Genomic DNA, 16,682 nt, shown 5'->3' with positions numbered 1-16,682 from the left:
CGCTTATTATAAAATCTCAGCTAATTATCAGCTCTGCTACTGTACCTGTAAATGTACCTTATTATTAAAGAAACATGCAATTATATACGTTGTTATATGGTTGTTGTTGTTTTTGTTTTTAACAATGTTGTATTTTCCTTTGTGTTATATTGATTCTTTTGAAAGCATTGCTCAAACATACCCCAACAGAGGTCAATCTATTCATTTGGAAAACATGCACTCAGTCTCCTCTGCTCAGTGACCATTCTTTATACCACAAGTATGCTCCATGTGTTTATGCTCCTGGGTACATCCTTGCTGGTCCCCTACTCCTCTCTAACCAACAGAAATGTTTCACACTTCTTACATTTTGTACTTCTTGTATAATAGTATATATTGTGTTTGGTAAAATAAGCCAAACAAACAGCAGGGTAACTTAAAGGAGACAGTATTATGGAATAGACAGTTAATAACAATAAATCTGGTTTCAAAATACACCCCACTGTCAACAAATATCTTTTTTTTTTTAAGTATACGTGGTTGAGGTAGTTGTGTAAAATGAGGATTCAGAAGAATTTGAATTTGACAAACAGATTCACTACAGCATTGAAATGCAATCAAACACTAAATTCCAGTTTACTCTATATCAGGTATAGATATGCAAAAAAAAAAACACCTAACGTGTACGGCATGTTGTCCATCCTCTAGGCAAAACTATTTATAATTGTTCTGAATGACCAGTCTTGAGGACTTGAGGACTTGAGGAGTGATTTAAATAGGTGTGTGAAGAATAAACAGAGAGTACTTGAAAGACCCTGCCTACTTTTTCATTTCCACACACTTGACTAAACGTCACATCAAGTGGGCATGCTTGTCAGATTATCAGTTTGATAAATTTACAAAAAATGTCTAAAACAGCTCCTCTGACATCTGAAATATGTAGGTTTCAGACACTCTTGGATGATCCAACAAGCACTTTGTTTGAACCTTATTGCTTTACACATTCATTACTCTCTTAGACCCCTCCTTTACTACAGGAGCCATTTGATTTTGAGTACTCCAGGAGCAGGCAGGCGATGCCTCTTCAAACCTCTATATCCTGCCCACCAACCCCTGTCAGCATTGAGCTGAGGGATATATATGTACCCTGAATTATTTAGACTGTCACTTATGCATATTTAATGCCCTAGTGTCGTTTTTCCCTTTTATGGCGCTGTGAAATACTACTATCTCTCCTTCTCTGCACCTCCCTCTCTGTGTGTGTGGAAGTAAGATTCTGAATCACGGGTCCTTCTTTGAATCCAAGCCTTAGCTTAGCATGGTGATGTTGTAGCAGTGGGCACACACACTCATGGGTGGAATCTACCTATAGCCTGGGTGTGGGAATAGATAAATCATAGATATACTTAACACTATTTACAAAAATAGATGAGAGATGGCTGCTTTCAATGAACCAAAGCTGCTTTGTTGCCTCAGCTTTCAGTGAGTTGTTGTAGGAAGCAGAGGCAGCAACAAGGCTTCAATTCTTAAGTTGGAACCAATAAATGAAACAAGTAAAGTACAGGAAACTGATGAGTAAGCAGTGGAATAAATATAGAGATTCACGACTGCGATTTTAAAAAAGCCCTGTTAAAATATTCCCAGACAATATGCACCTAATAGTATAAAATATGGATCATTAAAGGTACAATTAAAAACAAATGATTTGCCATTTCAATAGTCATCAATCTAAAAACAAAGAAGGTTTATTGTCAAATATCTTGCTAATAGTACTCTTGTGAATCTTCTTCTTTTCTTCAATTCTGTCTCTCCAGTGATGAGTGCACAAGGGCTACAGGCCAAGGATAAAACTGGCTCCAGCGATCCATATGTCACCGTCCAGGTGGGCAAGACCAAACGCAGAACAAAGACCATCTTCGGCAACCTCAACCCGGTCTGGGATGAGAAGTTCAACTTGTAAGTGCTCTTTATTAATTCAACCTTTATCTGACTAGATTATCCTTAGCAAGATTAAGAGTCATCTGTTCCAGAGAACCTTAAAGCATTAGTTAGTATGTAAACTTTCTTTTTTAAAACCTGTTACTTACTATTTTGGGAAATTACTGTTAGTTATGACATGTTACATACCAGCTGCACTGCAGAGCTTTTGGAGACTAAACACGGCTTTAAAATCGCATCCATCAGGGTGAGGACCACAGTTCCTATACCTGTAGTTTAAACAATAGGCAAGGCAAGTTTATTTATACAGTACATTTCAGCAACAAGGCAATTCAAAGTGCTTTACATAAGACACAGTACAAAAGAAACACTATAAAAAAAATACATTTAAATACAATTAAAAGAGTCATTAAGGAGCTAAGAGAATAGAAAACAAATACAAGCTATAATATAATAAGACAAGTATAAAAGGTTCATAAAAGAGACGAAAACTAGAAATATATTTTGGCCCAATCTGTTCTGTGCTTGGTAAACCAACAGTAGCATTTTAAAATCAATTCTTTGACAGGCAGGAAGCTAGTGTAAAGACCTGAGAACTGGAGTGATGTGATTCACTTTATTGGTCTTAGTGAGGATTTGAGGAGCAGCGTTCTGAATCAGCTGCAATTGTCTGATCGATTTTTTTAGGGAGACCTGAAATATACTGTTACAGAAGTCGAGTCTACTCAAGATAAATGCATTGACAAGTTTTTCCAAATCATGCTGAGACACAAGTCCTTTAATTCTTGATATTCTTAAGGTGACAGTAAGCTGACTCTGTAATTGTCTTAATGTGGCTGTTGAAATTCAGGCCTGAGTCCATGACTACACCAAGATTTCTGGCTTCGCTTAGGGTTTTTAACATTAGCGATTGAAGCTGAGTGCTGACTTTTAATTGTTCTTCCTTGGCTCCAAAAACAATTACTACAGTTTTGTCTTTGTTTAATTGAAGAAAATTCTGGCACATCCAATCATTGATTTGTTCATTGTACTTACTCAGTGCTTGTATTAGACCATAGTCCCCTGGTGATATGGTTGTATCAAATATTTTGTTCTTCTCCATAATCTGAGCCAGTGGAAGCATTTAGATGTTGAACAGAAGAGGCCCCAGAATATCACCTTGGGGAACTCTGCATGTCATTTGATCCTTGATTTTTGTCTGCTCAGATGTTTATTTACCTAAAGATAAAAAGTAGTCCCTGTCCTTTGAGTAGGGTTCAAACCAGTTTAGTACTGTGGCAGAAAGTCCCACCCATTTTTATTGTTGGTCTAGTCGCATGTTGCAAACCGACTGTGTCGAATGAAGAACTGAGATCCAATAATACAAAGACTGAAATTCTGCGACTGTCTGTGTGTGTTTAAGTGGATATCACGGAAGACCTTAAAAAGAGCAGGCTCAGTACTGTGGTGTGTTGGAAACAATAGAATAAATCCTTTAATGCTTCAGCAGTACGTGACTCTCATTCTGTATGACTTATCCATTGCGCTGGCCAGGCTTTTGTGTCTTTGTTTTTAGCACAGGCTTTTCTCCCTGGTCAGTAAAAGTGTGCAATCACCAGAGGAATATCACCACTCAGTCTTTTTGCTAGCTCTCTGCCTCCATTTTTGGTTTCTACGTTTTAATTTATTTTTTCCACATACCGTATTTCCTCAAATAAAAGATCATGGCTGAGGGCATGGTCGACACAAACAAATACAGGCTGGCCCCACATATTAGCCAGGGAAAAATCAAGGGTATATAAACTCCTGGTTCCTGACATATAATGTGCATGCCAGTTAAGCATAAAAATCAGTTACCTGGATGTAACTCCAGTTCTATGATTACATACGTAGACCTCTAGCCACCGTCACAGAGAGGAGGGGGATGGCAATGACACTACATGAGCATCAGTAACTAGGGTAATCATGGTAACTTGGCTAACCTTGTGTGTGGAAATCAAGTGCTTCTTTTCTTTTTGTTGGTAATCCTCTGTATGTACTGTATATGGGGCACTGGGGACCAACTGTTAAAGGATCAGGGAGATTTTGCCATGTTGACTTAAACCAGAGCGTGAGCAGCTAATGGCATTTTTGATTCAGACTGTACAAGCGAGTTCTCCAGCTACATTCCTCAGGAGGTTTCTATCTATACTACTAGCTCATGTTCATGTCAGAGACCATCTTTTTTTAAATGTGATGCCCTTTTTAGGTTATTTTTTGAGCATTCTGTGGTAGGTCTTTAAATGAATAGTTTTGACAGTGATTATAATTTTAAAGAACTCATAGGAATGCATGCATATTACAGAGATTGTGAAAGTGTGTATGCTAGTAACAGACAAGGCTCCACACCTGTAATGAGACGACTCTAGTGGTGGCTGTAATAAAACTCTTTCCCATTACTACAGGGATGTAGATTAATAGAGCGATACATTACTGTGTGCTTGGCAGAAAGCGAAGTCCCAGACTAGTGCAGCAGCATCCAGTGCTTCCCCAAGAAAGGGATTAAGTTAAAAAAAAATACTGCAGATACTGTTTCTCTGCCTGTCGCACCCAAGATGTCATTAGAACAAAATGTAATCTGTCCGTTTTAATTCCAGAGCTGAACAGTCTGACCCCATCTGAAGCTAAGTGCTTTGACCACCTCTTTTCTATTTAGCAGTGTCATTACTGCAATGATGCCAGGAAGACCATTTTATAGTGTAAAGCTTTCCCAATAAGTAATCCTTCCTATGAATACTACACAATCATTCTTGTGTAACATTCAGCTGTTCTCTGATGATTTTAGCATGCATTGAGAGAGAGTAAAAATATACAGATGCGCAGTAAAGGTCATGCAATGTCTTGGGGTAATTCTTCTTGCCAGGCAGAGAGCCTTTCTGACATGCTAAGCGTGAACGCTCACTCATACACACCAGTGGATGCACACAGACACACACACACATTTTCTCATTTGAATCCAGGCAAGAATTGTTCTCCATATGTTCCTCAGAAAAGGGTCAAGAAGTGTGAGTGTGCCTGAACTTATATTTATGCTTGAATTATGCATTTGACTGTCATTCCGCTCCGCTGCATACCCTCAACCTGATGAGCTGTCACTTAATATGCTATTGCTGTTGCTGCTGTTGTTCATGTTGTTGTGATAGTTTTGACCTGGTGTAATCGTCTTTTAAATCGCAGTGAATGTCACAACGCCACTGACCGCATCAAGGTGCGTGTGTGGGATGAGGATGACGACATCAAATCACGAGTGAAGCAACATTTCAAGCGTGAGTCAGATGATTTTCTGGGACAGACCATCATCGAGGTTCGCACTCTCAGTGGAGAGATGGATGTTTGGTACAATCTGGGTATGTTCCTCATACACATCTTCTTACAAATGAGATCCTGACTAATTGACAATTATGCTGGCATTATTATTACTAGTGCAGTGACCGTGCAAAATCTGTTTTTGCATGTGTTTTTACTATATTGTTGGTTTGATATGTTTGAAATCTCATTGTTACAATTACACAACAAAAGTTCACGTTCTGTCTGCCACTTGTTGTCTGTAGCTGGTTGTGCTTTGCATGTGTGGGATTCTGAAACGTCCTTAAATTCGGGACCATTAGGCCTATCGCTCGTTTCAATTTGAGACCTTGCAGTCGTAATTGTTGTTTTTTTATTCAAAGTCTAAAGACAGTCCAAAGTAGCCTTGGCTATTCCAAGTGTTTTCAGTTTCATCCATTTTTTTTGAAGGTCTGAAGTGTATTTGACATTTTAGCTGCCAAAGCTCCACTGCCTTATAGCCTCTCTAACTCTGGTCCTGCGCTGTGCTCAGTGTGCTGTGTGAGAGGGGGAGTGGCCAGCGGCTAGAGCGGCAACAGCAAATGTGTGCTTCTTTTACCGATATATTTATCTATATCTTTTACATTTCTTATCCAAACAACGTCAGGCTTGGCACTGCACTTACTCGTGCCCGTAGCAAGACACCTGTTCGAGAGATATGCGAATAACAGACAAACAGAGAACCAGACAAACAGACAGACAGACGTTCCTGTCATTTATAGATAGATTATTGTGGCACATAAATGCAGTGATATAAGGCACCCTGGGAACTCCCTTTATGTATTTCACAATCTGTCATTAAAAGGATCATTTGATTTTTTTCTTACTAATACCATATTTTGAGGAATACAAAAATATTTTCCTATAAAAACCTTTTTTATTTGACAAAAGAAACCAACTCAAATGTTAAATGTTGTTTTAAAACTTTCAATCACACAACCATCTGAGAAGTCATCCTTGGAAACTGTTTGGAAAAGGGCAAGCACTTAAAAAAAAAAATACTTGGCATGTGATTGGATGAACCATCTGTCAATCACCATCTCATCTTGTGAGGCAGGTGGATTCACAACACGGATTGGTCTGATCCACTGGTGGTTCAGCCACAAGTGCATCATTTGAAATGAATTCTTGGGTGATCTTGTGATGATGTAATCTTGTGAATCCAGCTGCCTCACAGGTTAACCAGATATCCACAGGACCTGTGGTTCAGTTGTAGTTCCGATGCTGTTGATGCAGGGCACTCCCTTACCTATTTCCACTCTCATACATCACTGTTTTCATCATGCCATTCATGAGGGTGAATGGCAGCATAATGGGAGCTCCCACTTCTGTTCAAGTACTATGACTAACAGGTGCTGTCTTTGTTTGCCTCTCTAGCTAAAAGGAATCAATTTGTGGTAATAGTGACCCCTGCCCTCTGCTGCTTCTCTTTGCCTTTTTAAATGCCCACAATGAATGTTTAAACAGGCCTTTGCTGGTGTGGGTGTCCACCCCTCCAGCTGCTCTCCTCTCTAAGCCTCTTCAGCTCCTCTTCAATCTGTCCTTTTGCGTTTACAGTGCTAGTATCTGTCGCTTTGTCATGTTATTATTTTCCTCTTGTCTGTCCTCTACTGACTGTAGAGAAAAATTTCTCTCATTTGAAACAACTGAGATTAAATGTATATGAGAGCACAGAGGGGGGTATTTGAAGTTTGTAAGCTGCTGCGGTGTCATTAGTTCTCAGTCCTGTCAGGAATGTGTTTGCCAGCAACTGTGTGTGTATGTGGCTGTATGTGAGCGTTCAAGAATAAAAGTCTGCATGCACTTTCTTTCTACTGATAATAAAGTACATTTTCCCTAAACCAACCAGCCAATAATATTGAGAATGCTAGTGTTTTCTTGTACATTGTGTGTAGATATGATCTGTTTTACAGAACATAATGTCATGACATTGACATTTCTTGACATTGATGTTTCGTGTCTTCGATCATTTCATTCATGTATTTTGTTTCTAATCTTTTTGCGTTTTGTATGTCATTCTGTCATGGGGTGGTCAAGGACAAAATTCTACTAAGGAGGACAATAAATGTATTTATTGAATTGTACATCCTTTCACTCCCTGCGGTCATTCATTATGGCTACGTTCACACTGCAGTTAAAAGTGACCTGAATCCGATTTGTTCGTTTAAATGTGACCCATATCTGATTTGTTTCTGACAATGTGAACAGCACAAGTCACATTGAATCTGACATTTCCAAATCCGATTTAGGCCACTTTCAAATGTGGTACTGAATCGAATACATATCGGATTTTTTTGAATGCGACCTGACTGTTCAGATTGCGGTCGCATTCAATGCGACTTTGACGTTTTTTTGTTCACTAAATGGAATAAAAATCTTATTTAAGACTTCTTGATATAGTTTTTCCAGAAGTCTTTCTTTCTCTTCTTCCACCATCTGCTATTGTGAGAACATTTTGAACCCACTGAAACATAATTTAGAAGTTTTTTTATTGTATAGTAACGGTACTTTATCATCCAGCACAAAGATGAAAGAGATGCTACTGTATGTTTTTGGAATATGTGCCTTCCAAAGACTGGGTTAAGCCATGTCACTTCACTGCACTATCTAATATATCTTGTATTTGGTAGTTATTTTTCACTTACTTCCCAGTTTTGACAGTTCAGACCAGGACTAATTCAGCCTGCTTGTGCTTTACAGATAAGAGGACTGACAAGTCTGCCGTATCTGGTGCCATCAGACTCAAGATCAGCGTGGAGATGAAAGGGGAGGAAAATGTGGTTCCACCCCACGGCCAGTATACCTGTTTACATGAGGTAATCATTGTAATGTGACTTATGGGGAAAGTAAGTTTTCAATCAACTCATCTTTGGGGAACAAATCATTAAATAATTATGTCATATCTCATTCTTGCTTAAGGCAGTTACTAAAGAAAGCATGATTTGTTGGGATTACATCAAAAAAGGAAACTAACAGGATTTTTCAACAATTTATAGTCACAGTATTGCTATACAAGATGATGAAGATGTCTCCAGCAGTACTGGCATCACTTTTATTACTTGTTGTGACACTGTGCTCTCTCACCGTGCCCTGTTCTTTCTTATCTCTCGTGCCACTCACAGAACCTGTTTCACCACTTGACCGAGGTGAAGAGCAGCGGGGTAGTGAAGATCCCACAGGTGAAAGGGGACGAGGCGTGGAAGGTCTACTATGACGACGTGTCTCAGGAGATAGTGGATGAGTTCGCCATGAGATACGGAGTGGAGTCCATCTATCAGGCTATGACGTTAGTACCACCCTGATCTATGGCCTTTTACCTCACCAATCAGTCATTGTCTCATTCAGGAGAGTGGAGGAGAGAAGGAGATGAGAGAAGGAAAGCAGGAGGAGAGCAGGAGTAGTAAAGATGTCTCCTCAGCAGAATCAGAGCTTGGAGGACTATTGAACTCCTAAGTTTGATTGATTAATTGCTGGCCTCCTGGAAAAACTCCCAACCTGCCTTGGTTACATTGATCATGGACACACATAAACACACTCGTTTCCCTCTCTCTCTCTGTCTCTCTGATCCTCAATGACCCTCTCCATCAATAACGTCTGTCTTTGTGTTTTCTCCAAACACATACTCACACGGGCCAAATGCAGAGACACACCATCCAAAATTGAAATCATCAGATATTGATCAAGGTCATGCAATGCCTTGTTATATTGTGGAGTGTTGATGTAACAGTTCCCATTGCAGAAGTTTGCATCATTAATTTGTATCTTTTATTTATCTATTCTCCAGTGCTTTAATGGTCACTGTAAATTTTAATTTCAATCACAGTGTTTTCCATATGATTTCTTATATAAGACTATGTCTTCTTGTCAAAACTTTTACATGGTACATGCAGTTGAAATGATGAGATGATTGAAAAGTTTTATTTGAGACAAAGAAGATTCTTTTCCTGAGCTTCTTTTAGTGTCACCTCCCTCACTCTCGGTGATCTATCACTGGCTACACTGGATTTATTACTAAACTATACTGTCTGATGTGCATCTCAGTCTGTTATTATGTTATCTCATGTTAATTATTTGCTTCATGACTTCTGCATCTGAGTATATCAGTAATAATGAGTTACTTGATGTCTGTAGAGCTACTGTTTGATCATCTCAAATCGCATCACCAAACTGCGTCTTATAAGCTGTCCTCAGCCTGCAACACAAGCTTGTTGGGCAGTCCCTGTAGCTGAGTATGTAATTAGTTACTACCTTAGTAAATGAGATGCTAATTACACACAGATTGTGTAGGCATATTTAATGGAAAGGCGCAGCTCACATTTGTGCTTTCATGATTAGAAATCTGGCCACGTGCATCCCTGAGATGAAGCAACACTGAGAAACAGTTTTTAGATTTGTGGTCTCTTAATCATGTGCTCAAACCCTGCAACATCAAGTACTCTGCTGCAGTTGTTTTTTGATGATCTGTTGTAAAATGAGACAATGGCTCTTTCAGGATGACTGGTGTGTTTTTCTACCAAACCCCGGACATGTTTGACCCCCCCCCCCCCCCCCAGCCCTTACCACTTTTTGAGATCCCACTGATCAGGATTCAGAAGATCCTTTATTTACTCTCCTACTGGCCTTATAGGGCAAATGTGTTGTTGGATTGCTGTTGAGTCCTGTAAATCTTTTCATAGGATTCTTCAGCATCTCACACTCCTACCCTTTAGATGCACATAAGTAAGGGATCTAACTGCTACAGCAACAACGTGTTTATAGCAGTGTTGTTGACACATTTGATTGTTATGGTGCTGCAAACAGATGTTAAGTTTCTAGGTGACAGACTGTTGTTTCAGTGTGACAGAGTATTCCAGTATGTGAAAGATACCCAGGTTATTTAACTGCAGAATAGCAAAGGAGTAAGTGGCATCATTACCATCTTTTTCAGGTGAAGTTAATGCTCCAGGCTTGAACACTGTTTAAGCTTGGTGTTTTTCATAGTGGTGCTTATTATCCTTCATCAGGAATTTATGAAAGGCCCTACCATTCTGCTTTTCTTCATCATAGAACCTTGACTCCCAGTCACTCCTGACAAGATGGCTGCATAAATCACAGCAGCTGTGAGGACTCAATCTCCCTCCTATGCCCTCCACAACAACCCCCAACATACCCCTCCCTCATGTTCGTTTTTCTTCATTTCACTCAATCACCACTCCCTAACCCCCTTTCCCCCTCTCTCTGTTTCCCATCATCTTATTCTCATTTCTCCCTGTCATATAAAACCACAAAATGATCATATGTGAGTGAGTGCATAGTACATTGCATCTACTGATAAAAACCAAGGCAGGGTAACACAAGGAGAAGCAATGTCTTACTCTTGAAAATTGACACAGGAGATCCAGCTCTAAAAGCACCATGGGAGCTCATCGGATGCCATCATCACTCTTTGCATCACTCTCTGTGCTCGCCTAACCCCAAGTGCTCCTGGGTAATTTGGAGGCTGAAAGCAGAGTAATTAAGTAGGCCTCCCGATGAGAACATGTTGGTGTTTCTATTTGTGCATGTGTGCTTGTGTGTGTGTGTGTGCGTGAGCTACACTCTGGAGGGGGAGTAAATCTGAAGTCATTACTCCACACAACTCGCTGCCTTTCCTAACACTTTGGCTTTACGAAGCAATGACTCACTGAGCAAGGTTTAGTTTCAAAATCTCTGGATTCCAGGCCCAACATCCAGCTTTCTGATACTTATGGTTACTTCCAACTTATAACACATTTATTCAATGTAGTTATCCTAATATTATAATATATCGGTACCTGAAGAGAATACTGCAAAATAACATCTGAAGGCAAAGGGGTGTTTTTGCCTTTTGAATCTGAGCAAAAAGTAATGGTTGGAATTTGTTGATACAAACTCACAATATAGTGCAATCTGTTTTCCATAGAACTACGAATGAGCTTTAAACACATGCTATATTTATAGAGCTCAGCCTACTTGTTCTGGCTTTAAGCCCTCAGGCATCTTCACAGTGTAAAAAGCATACAATTCATCCAGATGCTTGGTTGCTTTGGGTCACAGCCAGAGACTTATAAAGGAACCTGTGTTTATATCATTGTCTTCTGCATTAAAGTAAACAGGCAGATTACTGCACTTATACATTTTTATGTGATGTATATTATCCTTTACTGTATGTGATATATGAATGAGGATGGAAGTACCAGTGAATTATAATGTAGGAGGCATTCCACATGGCTTGTGAAGCAGAAGTATGAAGTGTTAAAATGAGCATATGCTCTACACTGAGACAGAGATCCTTGCTCAAACCAGGCCTCTCAGGCTCCAGCAATTAATTACTGCTTGATAGTGCTGTTGCAGTGTGTGTGTCTAGAGAAAGAGAGAGAGGGAAAGTGAGAGAAAGAGAGAGATCATGGCAAATCTGAAGTGCTTATAGGTGCATCTCTCTCAGCTTGACTAAATTTCCCTCTTTCAATTTCAGGAAATTTAAAGGGGACCTATCATGCTTTTCAGTCATATAATGTTACAGTGTCAGATGTTGATATTAAATGTGGCCAAATTGTCAAAATAATAAGGTAAGCATATGTAAAAATAAACCATGTGTAAAAAAAAAGCATCGGTTTCAGACTGCTCTGAACTATTGGCTTCCAAGATTTTTTTCTTTTTTCTGCTTTATACACCCCGAGCTCATGTCGGCTTGTGATAGATTTCTTTATATCTGCTGCTCCACTAACACTACAGCGTTTTTCCTTTTTTTTTCTTTGTGGGTGGTCACATCGAGTCATGAATCGAGTTGAGCTGTTATTCCATTACACAGCACAGCAATGTAAAATAAGTATTTTATCTGTTGGAGTGTGCTGGTCATCTGCAGCTCTTCATCAAACATCATCATCACTGTGGCTGTTTCTGCATGTACTATTCCTCCCTGCATTATTTCTAATTGATTCGCTGAACAAAAAGCTCCAAACATCTCTATATTTTGCTGTGTTAACTGGTTTTAACTGGTTTTCTTCACAATAAAAGTCTCCCATTATTTAGTCATGTAAACTATTTTAATTTGATGCAGTAAAGCAACAAATGTTGGCTTTGCATTGAAGGTAACTTAACACAACACTGATACGACTGCTCCTTGGCAGGCTTCCTGAAAGCTGGCCAATCAGAAAAGAGTGTGTTCATTGGGAGGCGGCCTTAAAAACACATGCGCTTTAGACTGGCTGTTAGAGACAGACTGAACTGAGGTTCTGCATAAAGCTACTCTAATGGATTCATAAAATAAAAATGTAGAGCTGGAAATGAGCTAAATTTATCCTCTTTAAAAAGGTGCTGGAGATATGGAAAAAATGAAACAAGATGAATTTAAACAGAATACATCAACTAAACACATGCTTCCCCTCTCCTTGGAAAGATGACTCATAGTTTGTGTAATTTTAGTGGATCACATACAGTAGTATTAAGATGTGTTTTGTCCCAGGTTGACATACATTGATTCACTTCAGTGGAAACTACTTGAAATGTCAGGTGCACACACTGTGCATGCATTTGTCTCAATTGTCACAGAATGAAACAAACAGTTGAGTTTAAAGGTAAACAGTAAGATTTGCATTTCTTTATTCTATTCCTCTGTTTATGATCTCAGCCCCAACAGGAACCTTTGATTTTCTGTCAAACACTTGCACCATCTATTATTTTGCAGCCTAATATATTTAATTGTATACATTATAAAGCTTTAATTTACCACATATTTTTCTATAAATAGTCTTGGTAGACAAGTTATTACATGAACAGGGCAGTGAACTAATTATGCGCTAACTCTTCCTCCGGAAGTAATTGTTTGGAGCATTGAGTTTTCTCTGTTCTGCAGTCAGAGGGTGAAAATAATGAAGAAATGTTCTACTGCAATGTGTCTGCTCAGTTTTTGTGTTTTACTGTAGCCACTGCAGTGTATGGACAGATGGATGGACAAAGGCCAGGGTATATTTTTGAGCTATATGTTTTGAGTATTTTTTCTGAACTCTGAACTGTGTTCTTTTTCAGCGTATTAACTTTGTGGATTTTGAGGCTTACCTAAGGACATATTGATTAATGTATCATTTTCTCTGCCAGGAATTTTCTAGTTGATGAGGGGACTCTGCTTTTTGAAATGATTATCTATTGATTCCTGGGGGAGAAATTATGTCCATCTTGCCCCCGAAAAGGCTACAGCCCTGCCACTTATGTTCGGAGCCAAGTGCAGATAATAGCTGTTTATTCTCCTCTGCAGGCATTTCTCCTGTCTGTCTGCCAAATACATGTGTCCCGGTGTGCCAGCAGTGATGAGCAACCTGCTTGCTAATATCAATGCTTACTTCGCCCACACCACCACCACCACCACAACCACTGCCTCCGCTTCTGACCGCTTTGCTGCCTCTAACTTTGGAGTAAGTATGGCTATTTTTCTCTTTTAATCTGCCAAAAGTGATATATAGACATAAAGTGCTAAATAAAAATGTGGGTCATCTACAGTCTCCCGTTAGAATTAAGTAACATCTATTGCTGTCTTATATTATGATATTGAACTACTGGCATCACTATTTTTGTGATCATTCCCAGAGTTATTTGACTAAAACAATTTGTGCACTTGAAATCAACAAAATCTCAAAGGTTGCCAGTGCTTTCCAATTGAACATTTAATAAGCTAATGTTGTAATATTTCCAGGCAGTAAGCCGAGGCTGGCAATACAGCTAAACCACTCAATTTTGTTCCAGGAAGTAAAAATTAATCACTGCAGGCATATCAATGCTACCGACCACGCAGTGTTATACATTTTTTGACACAAGGCTTTGGGTGTGGTGACTCTCTAAACTGAATTACGAAATTCTCATCCTGACAGAGGGAAAAATTTGTCAAGTTACTGGACCAGCTGCATAACTCCCTGAGGATCGACCTCTCCAAATATCGGGTATATATGTAAAACTTTACATGTAGTGTCGTGTGTTTGTGAAATCTAATCATATGTGTGTTTGTCTCTGTGGCTTATTTGACTTCTGTGACTATTATCAGTTTGGTGTAAAAATAATCTCAAGTCTATATTGTAATTTTGTAGATGGACTACATTCTCACTGGACATTTGAAACACTGCAGGCTGCCATTTAGTTTCCTATGTTTAGTATTTATCTCCTTTAACACTGGCTTTAAACACCTTATTGCTGTGCTCTATTTGGCTATCTATTTTAAACAGAAGTAATGCCTTCTAAGCTTCCTTCCACTTGGTTGATTTGATAAAGGTTCCCTGGTTCACTCAACTTTGTTTACAGTACAGTGTGTGCTTACTATATCTGGCATGGAGCAGCAATCCGTTTACGCTTTGATGTTAATGCCAAATGTGTATCTGTCTCCCTCCAAACGTGGATATTGACCGGGTCATCTCCTTTTTTAGATATATTTCAGTCTGTGTTTAATGCATTTTTTCCCACAGTGTAATCACACATGGTTCATGTTAATGCCAGATACCATATTAAACGTGCAAAATATGGTGATTCTGGCAAGATAAATGTCATTCCACCTGTGTTCATGATGAAGACATACCAAGAATGACATTTTATAATGCCATATGTGACACACTCCTGTCCCCATAGTATTAACAACATTGAATATATGCAGAAAGTATACAGCTTTGTGATAATTAATAAGAATAACTGTGAAGTAGTATTATTTGGAAAAGGATAATTTACAGATAGACACATATATACTGTAGTTAGACACAGACACCTCTTTTCATACATTGTTGTTTAACAAAAATAAAAATGAATGAATGAAATGTAATGTAAAATGAATTGAATTATAAATTACTAAAGTGACATTGCAGTTTTCAGCAGATTGTAGCCAGGCACATAAATATTGGTAATCAGCCCGGTCTGTCAAGGTGCCCATCGGCATCTCAAGAAATAGTGGGCCTCCTGGTCTAATAAATAGACCCTGCAGTAAGTGTCCAGCACTCCGTCTGACATGGTAGTTCATGGATTTAGAGTATTGGATACCTTGTAAACATCTGCAAACTACGCCACATACTCCCAGGTTTCTATATGTGGGCTGTAGCATTTGAAAGATGAATTCATGTGTCAGCTATTATTAGCCGATATTTGCAGGCAATTACTTACATAAAACAAGAATAAGCTGTTTAAAAAAACTCATTGTCCTACATAAACAGACCATGCATGTTCACATACAATTAAATATACTTCATATTTTGGTGGTGGCAAAGCTGTAACAAACCATACCTTTGTAAATGTAACATGATTCAGTTTTTGTTGATACTACGTCAGAGAGGTGTTCATTCAAATCTATGTTGCAGTAATTGGACTGCATTATACTAAAATGGGTGCCTAATATTTTGTTCACCTCATTTACATATATGCCAGGGAAATAGAATAGAATAGAATAGAATAGAATAGAATAGAATAGAATAGAAAGTCTTTATTGTCATTGTACAAAGCACAACGAAATTGAGATGCTGTCTTTAAAGTGCAGAAACAAAAAATAAATAAATAATTGCCATTATTTAATGCAGTTTAGTGCATTAATGGCTTTAGCGTAAAAGCTGTTTTGAAATCTATTTGTGCGTACTCTCAATGTCCTGTAGCGTTTGCCTGAGGGCAGCAGCTCAAACAGCGAGTGTCCTGGGTGAGATGAGTCCCTGATAATATGGCGAGCTTTCCTGAAACAGCGGGAACTGTACAGATCTTTCAGGGAGGGGAGAGGGCAGCCGATAATCTTCTGGGCTGTGGTGATGACCCTCTGGAGCGCTATCCTCTCTGCAGCTGTGCAGCTAGAGAACCACACACACATGCAGTAGGTCAAAATGCTCTCAATGGAGCAACAATAAAAGGAGTTGGTTATTCCTGAGTACTCTCAGGAAGTACAATCTCTGCTGTGCCTTCTTAATGATAGCAGTGGTGGTGATGCTCCAGGTCAGGTCATCCTCCATGTGAACTCCCAGAAACCGGAAGTCTGTGACCCTCTCCACACAGTCCCCGCGGATGAACATGGGCGGAGTGTCCGTTTTATTTCTCCTGTAGTCTATGACCAGCTCCTTTGTCTTGGTAGTGTTCAGCGCCATGTTGTTTTCTGTGCACCACACTGACAACTGCTCCACCTCGTCCCGATATGCAGACTCATAACATTGCTCTGTAAGAATAGGCGTAGTAACATTTCATCCCCTAGCTGTTGACACTTATAGGCCTATTCGTTGTATGGTATAGGTTCATTCTTCACGGTCATTTGTTTGGTGATTTTTACATCATTTGTTATTGAGCACAACTGCACTGCTGTATATACAGAATTTTCTGAATGACCTGTTATAACCATAGCACACATGTGTTTGATTTAGAGCGGCATTTTTTCAAGTCTTATGAGACCACACAGATTTTTATAGTGTGCCAATTGACATGGTCGG

General features: G+C 39.1%; 1 protein-coding gene across 1 annotated transcript in view; it reads left to right on the top strand.

Moving 5' to 3' along the window:
• The window catches only part of LOC133979611 (protein unc-13 homolog C), a 102,365-nt gene that overhangs the window by 27,730 nt on the left and 57,953 nt on the right, over window positions 1-16,682 (top strand). Inside the window, exons 9-14 of the mRNA XM_062418165.1 lie at window positions 1,794-1,935; window positions 5,113-5,282; window positions 7,960-8,075; window positions 8,382-8,545; window positions 13,511-13,667; window positions 14,121-14,189. Of these exons, the coding sequence (XP_062274149.1) occupies window positions 1,794-1,935; window positions 5,113-5,282; window positions 7,960-8,075; window positions 8,382-8,545; window positions 13,511-13,667; window positions 14,121-14,189 (818 nt within the window). The remainder of the gene's footprint in view (window positions 1-1,793; window positions 1,936-5,112; window positions 5,283-7,959; window positions 8,076-8,381; window positions 8,546-13,510; window positions 13,668-14,120; window positions 14,190-16,682) is intronic.

This window comes from Scomber scombrus, chromosome 1 (genome assembly GCF_963691925.1).
Source record: "Scomber scombrus chromosome 1, fScoSco1.1, whole genome shotgun sequence".
Lineage (NCBI taxonomy): Eukaryota > Metazoa > Chordata > Actinopteri > Scombriformes > Scombridae > Scomber > Scomber scombrus.
The sequence above is the reverse complement of the archived record's forward strand: the minus strand, read 5'-3'. Positions and strand labels throughout refer to the sequence as shown.